At 38.8% G+C, this 12,514-nt stretch overlaps 1 protein-coding gene across 1 annotated transcript in view; it reads left to right on the top strand.

The window, feature by feature from the left end:
• The window catches only part of LOC121739970 (polypeptide N-acetylgalactosaminyltransferase 2-like), an 88,234-nt gene that overhangs the window by 39,799 nt on the left and 35,921 nt on the right, over positions 1-12,514 (top strand). Inside the window, exon 2 of the mRNA XM_042132631.1 lies at positions 7,571-7,809. Within this exon, the coding sequence (XP_041988565.1) occupies positions 7,571-7,809 (239 nt within the window). The remainder of the gene's footprint in view (positions 1-7,570; positions 7,810-12,514) is intronic.

Here is a 12,514-nt window from a genome sequence, read left to right as displayed (position 1 = left end):
GTCCTAGATTACACGGACGTTAGTTTGGCTACTGAAAAACTCTATAGCTTATTGTACAACTCTTTTGATGCATCAGTTCCTAAGAAAAAGAGGCGAGTCTCAGGCAATAGACGATATCCAGTTTGGTTTACCGCAGCAATAGTAAATAGTATTCGCTTGAAAAATCGTCTGCACGCTAAATGGAAACGTACACGCTGTGAGCTCACCTACTCTGACTTTAGATCCTTGCGATCACAACTAAAAATCGATATTCAAGCCGCGTATAACTCACACTGCTCTTCTATTGAGGGCAGATTGTTCAAAAATCCCAAGCAGTTCTGGCAGCACATAACTAACCTTAAATCAAAAGGAGGTTTTGAACCAACAGTGTCATTTCAGGGCGCCTACTACTCCGGAACGAAAAGTGCTGAAGCATTTGCCCAGTACTTTTCGAGTGTTTTTCTGCCTCAAGTACCAAAATTGGACCCAGATTGCTTGTGTGAAGAAGGTGTGGGTTTCGATATTCCTCTTCCTTCTTTGACTCCTTCTAATGTTGAAAGGGCGATTAATAGGCTCAAGGCACAAAGCTCTATTGGTCCTGACAGCGTACCTCCATACGTTTTGAAAGCGTGCAAAAGTCTTTTGGTCGTTCCTTTATGTCACCTTTTTAACAGATCGCTCAGCTCTGGAATATATCCGAGGCAATGGAAGCTGTCGAGAGTGATTCCAATCCCCAAGTCAAGTAACACACAATCTGTTGAAAATTACCGTCCTATAGCAGTCATGCCCACTGTTGCAAAGGTGTTTGAGCTGGCGCTTCATAGTATATTGATGGAAAGGATTCGCGAATTGCTATCGGATGCTCAGCATGGTTTTAGACCGGGTCGTTCCGTCAGCACAAATCTCTTGTTACACATTGATATAATTTCTGAGGCCATCGACTCCGGCTATCAAGTCGACGTTTTGTATTTTGATTTCTGTAAAGCATTTGACAGAGTCGATAATGATATTCTTCTTAATAAGTTGAGATCTCTTGGGTTTTCATCTGCCTTTGTCAGATTCTTCGCGAGTTATCTGCGAGACCGAATACAGTTTGTAAGATACGGCTGCTTTGAGAGCACTACTTACAGCACACGCTCTGGTGTCAGTCAGGGATCAGTATTAGGCCCTCTTTTATTCCTGATCTTCATAAATGATCTTCCAGCAATAATAAAGTATGCCAAATTCTTATTATATGCCGACGATCTGAAGATCATCATGGTAATAAAATCTTTGCACGATTGTTTACTTCTCCAAAAGGATCTGGATGCTCTCCACCGATGGAGTATTTTGAACAATCTGCTGTTCAATATGAGCAAATGTACTGTAATGACATATGGAAGGAAGTTACGACCTCTTGTATTTAATTACACAATAGATGGACATCCCTTGACTCGAGTCCACAACACAAAAGACTTAGGGGTATACTTCGATAAAACCCTTACATTTAAAGACCATATTGCTGCTATTGCTAAAGATAGTTATAAACGCTTAGGATTTGTTCTCCGAAATGTTAGGGACTTTAAAAATCCCAAAGTAATTAAGTTACTGTATAACACATTAGTACGCAGTAAATTAGAAACGGATGCTTGTGTTTGGAGCCCTCATACAAGCGCATCAACACTGATGCTTGAAAAAGTACAGAAAACTTTTCTCAGATTTCTGTACAAAAGAGTTAATGGATATTATCCTTATATGTACCCCACTAACTTCCTTTTAGGTACCCTAGGATATCACTCACTAGAGGTCAGGAGGGGTGTGGACCTCGTTCTAATAATTTTAAAAGCTCTTCGTGGAATTATAGACTGTTCGGAACTTCACACCCTCGTTTGTCGTTTGTTCGTGCCCGACAATTATCGCAGGCACCGCTCTTGCCGTCGGCCCAAAGTATTTGCCTTACCTATATGTAATTCTGTCGCGAGAGCCGAGTCCCCACTGTGTCGTGGGTTAGACGTGCTAAACGCTCTCCTGTCTGCCAACCCCGAGTGTGACATTTTTGCTGATAAGTGGACGGAAATAAGGAAAGTATGTGTGAAATTCTGTGAGGGAAAGTATGAAAGAGCTTCTACCGTTGTCTATTAGTTAAGTTGTTATTATTATTATTAGTTTTTAATTACTATCAATGTATATTATTATTGTGTAAGTTTTAGGTTAATTAATGTAATTGGGGTCACCCGTTTTAATTAACTGTAAATAAATAAATAAATAAATAAATAAATAAATCACGAAAAGCATCAATAATTGGGTCATAATGTGATGACCTATGGCATAATTATGATTTTGATGATGATGATCAAATAAAATGATGTGTTGGCTTATGCTATCTATAAGGATTCAAAAGTTCTGTTGGATACCTTCGGATCCAGGGTATAACCTGGTGCGAAATCTTACTTTTTGGTAGCATTTACCTCGAATGCTTCAGAAAAAATTGAAATCACTATATGTTTCGATACAAATTTCAAGGAGTCCCCTCGATTCCTCCAGGATCCCATCATCAGATCACCACTTTTGTCAACATGGTACTAAATTCGAGTTAAACCCTATACAACACAAAAATAATTTTGAAAATCGGATCACAAACGGCTGAGTTATCGTTGAACATACAAAAAAAATACATACAGCCGAACGTATAACCTCCTCCTTTTTGGAAGTCGGTAATAATTAATTATTAATCAATTCCATCGAGCCGGCTCGATGCGAGCCTTCGAGCTGTAAGTTTTGCGGTCCACACGGTAATTTTTACTCGATTTGGAGTAAAATTAACGAGTGAAACGTATGTGAGTACTTAGCATAATTATGACAATATTGTAGTAGGTACCTATTATTTATATTCATAACCACTCAGGCCGGTGAAGTGTTATAAACCTAAATTCTTACATTAACAACGTAAACGTTACTGTTAAGGTGACGCAGCGTTAAAGTAAAAAACCGTATTGGATATGTTTTAGATTGCTTGTTTTCTTGTTTTCTATGAGAGGCCGAGCCGGCCTCTCATAGAAAACAAGAAATGGAACAAAATAAGAAGGGCGTAAGCGACAAAATGGTTTTTGTCGCGAAATTTAAAAACCATAAATACATTTCATATAAGCTATGAGCAAATTAAAGTTTATGCTTGAACCACTTTATGTACAAATTTTGGAAGCTTAAATCACTCTCCTATGTTGGCAAAATAGGAATCCCTTTCTTTACAGAGGTATTTTTGACTGATTATTCTGTGTTATAAAAGTTGACCAATCGTGTTATGCTATGAGCACCTAATTCAAAGAGAAAGACATGATGAATACTAACACTGAACTTTAATTTCTTAGCTTTAGTCATTGCTGAGAAAAATCGATATCGCTACAGCCAAATTCATGGCGTCACCTTAAGTGTTAAACGATTGTGGCAACAACGCCCATACATAAAAATGTAGAATAAATAATATCGAATAGAAGACACCTGTGGTTATGTGATGAGTTTTTAAACGCTTCGACATTTGTATACATAAGAGTGATAAATGCGTTTTAAACAAAATATATACACCTCGTTTTTAAACGATTTTTAATCAAACGTTTCTTTTAAATTTCTTAAAATAATATGTAATGATTTTTCTTTCTTTTTGAGTATGAAAATTTAAATTGGCCAATCTAGCCCTACTTCATCTCATTTTTCCTTCTTTTAATTAATCTGAAGAGACACAGAAAGGAACTTTTATAGATTTTTCGGGAAGTAAAAACTGAAGAATTTGAAAATAACATATTTGTAACACTAACCCGTCGATTTTCTTCTTAATTAATGAGACTAGGTTCAAGCCAAATAGGTAAGCCTTTAAGTTTACTTACCTACTTGGCTTGAACATAGATCTCCTAATTGGAATCTTGGTAACGGCTCCAACAATTTTCATGAAATTTAGTATATAGGGGGTTTCGGGGGCGATAAATCGATCTAGCTAGGAATCATTTTTAGAAAATGTCATTTTATTCGTGTTTTATCGAATACCAAATATCTAGTGCTAATTAAATGTAAATATACCTTATTCCAAAACGAAGTAGTATGGAGTAAAAGAAATAAATCTCACCTTAATGTTATAGTGTTATTTCATCTGGATTTATGCAGTGTACACTTAAATTTATAAGTGTACTTGTGTAAGGTCAGTTCCTGAGGTCAAGACATGGTCAAACATGAGAGTTACATAATATAATATGATATACACTAGTGTAATGTAACTTTATTAGGAGTAGAGCAGTATACACTTGTTCTGAGTGTACTTGTTTGAGGTCACTTGGTGTATTCCTGACTCCTAAGGTCAAGTCTCAAGACACGTTACGTGTTCAACAGGCATTCGGAGCTACATAATAATAATTATATCGCATGCATCCATAGTATAATTTACATACACAACTATGGATGTATTCAATGTATTATTATTATTATATTATGTAGTGTAAATGTAACTTTATTAGGAGTAGAGTTTGAGGTCACTTGGTGTATTCCTGAGGTCAAAAGTCTCAAGACATGTTACGTGTTCAACAGGCATTCGGAGCTAGATTATATCGTGTGCAAGTAGTTTTATCACCATGTCCAGACGGATACAGAACTTCTAAACACATTTAGGTACTTTAATGGCAAATTTGGACCGCAAATCATAGCTTGAGGTCATGAAACATAATATTATGTTTCGTAGACCGTGTATGAGCCCCCGAAAATGTGCGCCATTTACTATGTGACTGTTTTATGTTATCGCTCTAATACGTATTACAGATATAGCTAATTATTAGTGATTATACTATCCGTATGATGCAGCCTACAGGTAATAGGTATACTATACCACAGAATATATATTAGTAGTACCAACAGATTTCCCACTCGTGCAACCCGTTTAAAAAAATAACAACTCATGCTACGATACTATAAAGTTCAAATTCCGACCGCGCAGTGCTAGGTGCCTACAATTATATTTGCCTACATGTACGCTCTCTTTCTATCGCGTAAGAGGCACCCTTTCTGACGAAATCAAGATTGTCACCTTTTAAAAAATAAAATAATCTTCTTTTAATTACTATAGCTACTAAAAGCAAACTTTTTTTAGTAATAATCAAATTTTAGTAACCCAACGTATATTTTATATTAGTTTTATATTCGATTATAGTATAGGAGCTGGTCAGGAATTTTTTACAACTTAAACATAGTAAGTTGTGTTTATTTATGTGTAGTATGCGGTTTGTTTGTAACAATTTTTTTTTTTTTTTTAATGAAATAAGGGGGCAAACGAGCAAACGGGTCACCTGGTGGAAAGCAACTTCCGTCGCCCATAGACACTCGCAGCATCAGAAGAGCTGCATGTGCGTTGCCGGCCTTTTAAGAGAGAATAGGGTAATAGGGGAAGGTAGGGATGGAAAGGGAAAGGAATAAGGGAGGGTAGGGAAGGGAATAGGGTAGGGGATTGGGCCTCCGGTAAACTCACTCACTCGGCGAAACACAGCGCAAGCGCTGTTTTCACGCCGGTTTTCTGTGAGGACGTGGTATTTCTCCGGTCGAGCCGGCCCATTCGTGCCGAAGCATGGCTCTCCCACGTCTAAGATTTGCTATGTTTGTGTATTTTTTAAATCTTTTTTTGTATTTTAAAGTCTTAAATTACTTTATTGAATTATTTCTTTGACTTTTTCAATTGTTCATATTTAATTCAATTCAATTCAAATATTCTTTACTGTGCACACAATACAGAGAGAATACAAACAATTTAAACAAGATTACAGAGGTGTCACAATGGCGGCCTTATTACTAGGTAGCAATCTCTTCCAGGCAACCACGAGCGAACGTGATATTCAGATTCCTGGAAGAGATAAGTGTGCATGCGTAGACAAAAGAATACACATATTATATTATTTATATTTGTCAGATTAATAACGATTCTGTCACAGTGGTTAAATCAGTACGTAGATATATGCGACGAAAAAATCTTGTGATCTGCCCCTTTAAAGGGGTACTTACAGTTCGATAACTAAACACGCGAGTGGGACAGGCCTGACTATTCATAGAGGCGGTAAAAAATAGGAACACATAATTTCGCCTTCAGCTGAGCTTTCCAATGTGAAATATCATTTAAAATGTAAGTAAATGTCCTTTACATAGGTGTCCATCTCAATTAATTATTTCCGATCTCAATATGAACAAATAATAGAAACAATACCGAATTGAAAATCATTGCAACGACGCGGTGGTCAGCAAATCACATGGTACCACTATACTGGCACTAGCAATTTACATGTTGTTTATATCGACTTTCGCTTCTTACGTAATGTAAGTAGCAACGATTTATGCATTGCTAATCCTGCATAATAAATCATTGCCTTTAAATACTAGTTTATGTGATACTAAAGTAAATACGAGAAAAAAAAGCATAGCAGTATCCATATTCACGCTTTGGTTGAAACTAGATGTTGCCGGCAACTTCGCTTAAAAAATTCTTTAGTCGCTCGAGAACCTTACTTATATTTTCTATGATAAAAATATTTCTATGACGTTACCCAGAACAAAAAAGTATCTCCATACCCGATTGATTATAACCTAAAAGTATAATTATTAAACTTCGGAATGGCCGTCAAACTAATTTTGAATTAACAACGTTGATCGCAGTAATTATCTCTAAGTGGCAATTAATTATGGACCTAATAAAATACTGGTTTAACGCTTAACCTCACCCCTGCCTCCAAGGTCTTCCAGTTTGACCACCGATTTTTATAGCATTTTATAGCTAATTAGTAATTTCTAAGAATTTTAAACTGCATCCTTGTGTTATTTTAATTTTCAGTTTTATTTCATAATAAAGTTAATTTCACCCGCAGCCTAAATTCTAACCCACGAAAACGATACGTTTACCCGTTTTAATGGCGGCCATACACCATGCTTCCTATCGTCCATAAAGTAGCCTATGCAGCGTGAATCGTGAATTAGCTTTGAAATAGAGAATAAAATAATATCACAGCAAAATTTTATCAAAATCGGTTCAGTTCAGATTAACCCTTCCCTCTTTATAATAATATTATATGTAGCTATTATATGATATTAGTAACGGCAATGGAATAATTTTAAATTGAATAAAATGCTTCAGAACACTGTACAGTTGGTTTAATTTTTATAATTATTGCAAAAATATGACTATTAAACTTTTATGTAAATATGAAGTCATATTGTATTTATTAGTAACATTACGTATATTGCAGCTATGTAATACTGAGTATCGAAATTGGGCTAATAGTTCTCAAATTAAATTTAATCACTGCTATTAAATATCTAAAATAATACATTCTAAAGCCGATTTTAAAGAAGACCCATCCGGCAGCATGTATTTAAAATATATCATGAAATATTTTACGTTTTGACTTTTGTTTATATGTTATTGTTAAATGGTCGTATGCACCAAGTACTTATTGTTACATATTTTTTAATGTTTCCTGTAAGGTCTACTGCAAGAGATTCCAATTGGAACGACCGATTTCCTGAAGATTAAAAAATTAGCTCATAAAAATAATAATTTCATTGTCAATAGAGTAACCAATCTTTTTTGTTACAGGAAGAAAACATAGCCCTCCGCCTCATAAAAGCCCATTCCGATGTGGAGGAGGCGGAGAGCAGCCCGGCCTCGCCCGAGGACGTCTTCGGCGTCAGCACGGGCAGGTCGTACTTCGACGAGGCCGGCTACGTGGCTGGGGGGGCGAAGGACAACGATCCCTACGTCAGGAATAGGTTCAACCAGGCCGCCTCCGACAATCTGCCGAGCAACCGAGCGATACCTGATACGCGAAATGCCATGTAAGTAGGTACTGGCCTGATTACACCTACCGAGTAAGCGAGACAGTGCTCTCGGCCGAGCACTCTCCCGAAACTCTACTCGGTAGGTGTAATCAAGTACTTCCACGGTAGGTACCTACTGCCACATAATATTAATGAAAATTTCACCGGGTCATCTAGTTTATGATAATATATACTGTGGTTAAGTTTTATCTTTTGTTTGGCCTTTATGCTAACCGTATAAAGATCACCTTAGACCAGGGGTTCCCAAACTGTGCGCCGCATTATAATATTTGTGGTTACGGAAAATTACGGAGGATTGACTCTTGTGGAAAGGCAAGAGGGTGAGTCGATCCTCCGTCATTTTCCATAACCACAAATATTATAAAATAATAATATGAATTATACAGAGCCGGCAGATAATTAAATATTAGTTTATTATTATTTAGTTGCTGAACCTAACTATAATCATGAAGGGGTGTTTAATTATGTATCTTTTTGGTAAAGTAGGTCGCCGTGAGAAAACATTGAGACTTGTAAGGGCGCCGCAGGCTGAAAAAGATTGGGAACCCCTGCCTTAGACGATTACTCTCTACAATATGGACTGTATGTAATGTTTGACCTAATTAATACGTTGATTGTATCAATGCGCCTCATAGAGTCCTGCATAAGATAAGAGCTGAAAATAATTAGTGGGAACCACAGTAAAGATTAAACTATTAACCGTGCTTGAACCATACGTAAACAGACACACATAGTAATATTATTTTCTTACAATTACAGTGTATTAGTAATTATTACTAATTAGTAAGTACTCATTTTCGCACTTCAGTCTATATTTCCTTCAGAGTTCAGACTCATTGAATTATCATTTCCTTAATGATCAGCAAATGTAACTTTTTTTTATGAAATAAGGGGGCAAACGAGCAAACGGGTCACCTGATGGAAAGCAACTTCCGTCGCCCATGGACACTCGCAGCATCAGAAGAGCTGCAGGTGCGTGCCGGCCTTTTAGAGGGAATAGGGTAATAAAGGAGGGTAGGGATGGAATGGAAGGGAAGGGAATAGGAGAGGGTAGGGAAGGGAATAGGGTAGTGGATTGGGCCTCCGGTAAACTCACTCACTCGGCGAAACACAGCGCAGGCGCTGTTTCACACCGGTTTTCTGTGAGAACGTGGTATTTCTCCGGTCGAGCCGGCCCATTCGTGCCGAAGCATGGCTCTCCCACGTATAAAAGCTATTTTTGCTACAGCCTACATAACAATTATAATATTATAGAGATCATTTTAATCTTATTTGAATTTCACACAAATTGCCCGCCGTTAAAATTGCTGTCACAAAGTTGGGGCAATATTCGAAAACTGACGGAACTAATATAGTGTTTTGAGTGACACTCACTAGTCACTTACCTCGGTTAACTGTTCATGACGTTAAATTATAGTAACACTAATTTTCAATAGATTCTACCTTATTATTATACGCAAATACAAAGGTTATTTGTATTCCTGACAATGTAGGCATTGTAAAATATAGGGTTACCTACTACGCAGATTATAATACTACTTTAATTCATGTGGAGCTGGTAATAATATATTTTTTCTATTTTTAGGGTTCCGTACCCAAAGGGTAAAAACGGGACCCTATTACTGAGACTTCGATGTCTGTCCGTCTGTCTGTCACCAGACTGTATCTCAAAAACCGCTATAGCTGGACTCCTGAAATTTTCATAGATTGTGTATTTCTGTTGCTGCTATGACAACAAATACTAAAAATAAAACAAAATTAATGTTTAAAAGGGGAGCTCCCATAAAAAACGTGATTTTTTTGGCCTTTTTTGCTCGTAATCAATATTGGCAACAGGTAGGCACTTGAAATTTTCACAAAGCCCTTACTCCTTACTTATAATATATTATGGACTTTAATAATAATTAATAATACTATTAAAATAAAATAAAGATTAAGGCTGTTTAAAAACACGCCGCGGCGGCGCAGCTGCATACATTTCTATGGGCCCTTCTCAAACGGGGCGAAAAACGCTGCCGCCGCGGCGCCGTGTGTAAACACGCTAAAGGGCAAACCCCATACAAAAGACACAATTTTTGGCCTATTTTTGCTCTATAACGGTACGGAACCCTTCGTGCGCTAGTACGACTCGCACTTGGCCGATTATTTTTAACTTCATCTAACGATACAACTTTCAAATACACGTATTAAAAAGTTCAAATGTCAAAACTTTAACATAATACTTTAAACTTTTTAAAGAGGTATGAAGATTTTTATATGGAGCCTGGCCGACCAGTCTACTGTCCGCCATTGTGTTTTTCCGCGTTTATTTTTTCCAAGATTATTTTTTGTTCGTATTGTTACGTGCTAGGGTTCGAGGATTTGGAGAGAAAGACCTGGTGACTCTCTTGAAGACTTTATTAACACTGCACTAAACACTAGGTCACAACACTTAGCACTAGGTCCAATCACTAAGCACTATCACTGTCCTAGGTCGTAGCCAAGTCGCAGGTTTCACTGGTTCACTCACTATTGATCACTTGTGTTCACTCCGAAATCGCCTTGATGAAAGCTCGAAACAAACTGACTTGCCGTGCCTGCCTGCGGCTCTTTTTATATGGCGAGACGAATTCCAGAAATTTCCCGATTCACGTAAACAAGTAAACAACCGTGGGAAATTTCTAGGCGGCTCGGGCATGTACCACAATAAAACTGCCGTCCTTGCGATAAGTGCAGTAAGTTGAATTTAATTTAGACCTTATGTACTCAGTCATAAGGTCTAAATTCAAACACGCTAACAAATAAAGGGTAAACACGTAAACAAACACTGGACCTTCCCAGAAGGTTCGAGTATGTACTTGCGCACCACGTGTCCGTATACCATGTACCGTAACACTACTCCCCTCTTAGAGATGCTCGTCCCGAGCATCATTGTTACTGCCATGGTAACGCGCCAGACGGTCTATGTGTACCACTTTGAATGTCCCTCTTGGTTGCTTTTGAATCCTGTAAGTCACGTCATTCAATCGGGTAACCACTTTGTATGGGCCGTCCCACTTGGTCTGCAACTTTGGAGATTTGCCTTTTCGGCGAGTTGGGTTATGCAGCCACACCAGTGACCCTTCTTCGAAGCCGCTTGTATTCGATTTCCGGTCGTATCTGGTCTTCATGTTCTCACTTGACTGTAACCCATTTTCCCGAACCATGGCGTGTATATAACGCATCTTTTCCCTTAAATCGCAGACATAATCTGGTACGGTCTTTGGTTCTTCCGGTGATCCTCCTGTCAAAAGGTCTACTGGTACTCGTAGTTCTCTACCGTAATTGACATACGCCGGGGTAGCTTTTATGCTCTCATGCTCGGCGGTACGGTACGACAGAAGGAAGAGTGGTATATACTTGTCCCAGTCCTTTTGTTTGTCATCTACCAATTTCGCCAAATGCCTCTCAAGGGTCTGGTTAAATCTCTCAACCATTCCATCAGACTGTGGATGGTACGCGGTGGTCCTCGTTTTATGCATTCCCAAAATTCTGCACACTTCCTGGAAGACCTGCGATTCGAAATTCCTGCCCTGATCGGAATGGATTTCTAGAGGCACACCAAAGCGAGATATTACTTCTTCGACTAGCTTAGAAGCAACTGTTGTAGCTTCCTGGTTTGGTATGGCGAACACTTCGGGCCATTTGGTGAAGTAATCCATGACAACCATGAAATACTTGTTTCCTGATTCCGTTACAGGAAATGGCCCAGCTACGTCAACTGCGATTCGTTCCCACGGTGCGCCAACGTTATACAAGCGCAGGCTCCCACGGCTCCTTGTCAGTGGTCCCTTCACTGCAGCGCAAGTAGTGCATTTGCGGCACCAATCCTGTACATCATCTCGACAATGCAACCAGTAGAATCGTTCTCGCACTTTCGTTAACGTCCTCTTTACTCCTAGATGACCTCCTGATACGCCATCATGCATTTCACGGAGAACATCCGGTACTCTCGTTCTTGGGACAACTATCTGAAGATGGAACACTCTGCCGTTGGTCTTCTCCCATTTCCGGTAAAGTATTCCGTTTTGAAGAATCAGACTGTCCCATTGCGCCCAGTACGCCTTAGTGACAGCGCCAGTGGGTGCAACCTCACTCCAGATTGGCTTTACGTCATCCCGTTTCTTCCATGTGATGATGTGTCGAAGGTCGTCATCTCTTTCTTGAGCCTCTCTCATACCATCATTCTCCCATGGACCCAAAGGACTTGTTTTCGTTAACTTTAATGTTACTTCATTAGATTCCTGCTTAACACAATGTTTGCAGTCTTCTGAACACGGCCTTCGTGAGAGTGCGTCGGCATTCCCATGCGACTTTCCGCTGCGGTGTTCCGTCTTAAAGTCATACTCCTGGAGTTGTTCTATCCATCGAGCTACTTGGCCTTCTGGGTTCTTGAATTGTAGTAGCCACTTCAAGGCTGCGTGATCAGTTCGCAGTAGAAACTGTCTGCCGATGAGATACTTGCTGAAATGTTGTAGCGTCTTTACGACAGCCAAGAGTTCTCTTCTTGTCACACAGTAGTTTCTCTCTGGCTTAGATAAAGATTTGCTGAAATATGCAATTACAACTTCTCTTTCACCCTGTTTTTGAGATAACACCCCTCCAATGGCCGTGTTGCTTGCGTCCGTGTCGACTATAAACTGACCTTCAGGTTGTGGATACCCCAGGATTGGTGTTTCACACA

Source organism: Aricia agestis, chromosome 2 (genome assembly GCF_905147365.1).
Source record: "Aricia agestis chromosome 2, ilAriAges1.1, whole genome shotgun sequence".
Taxonomy (NCBI): domain Eukaryota; kingdom Metazoa; phylum Arthropoda; class Insecta; order Lepidoptera; family Lycaenidae; genus Aricia; species Aricia agestis.
The sequence above is the reverse complement of the archived record's forward strand: the minus strand, read 5'-3'. Positions and strand labels throughout refer to the sequence as shown.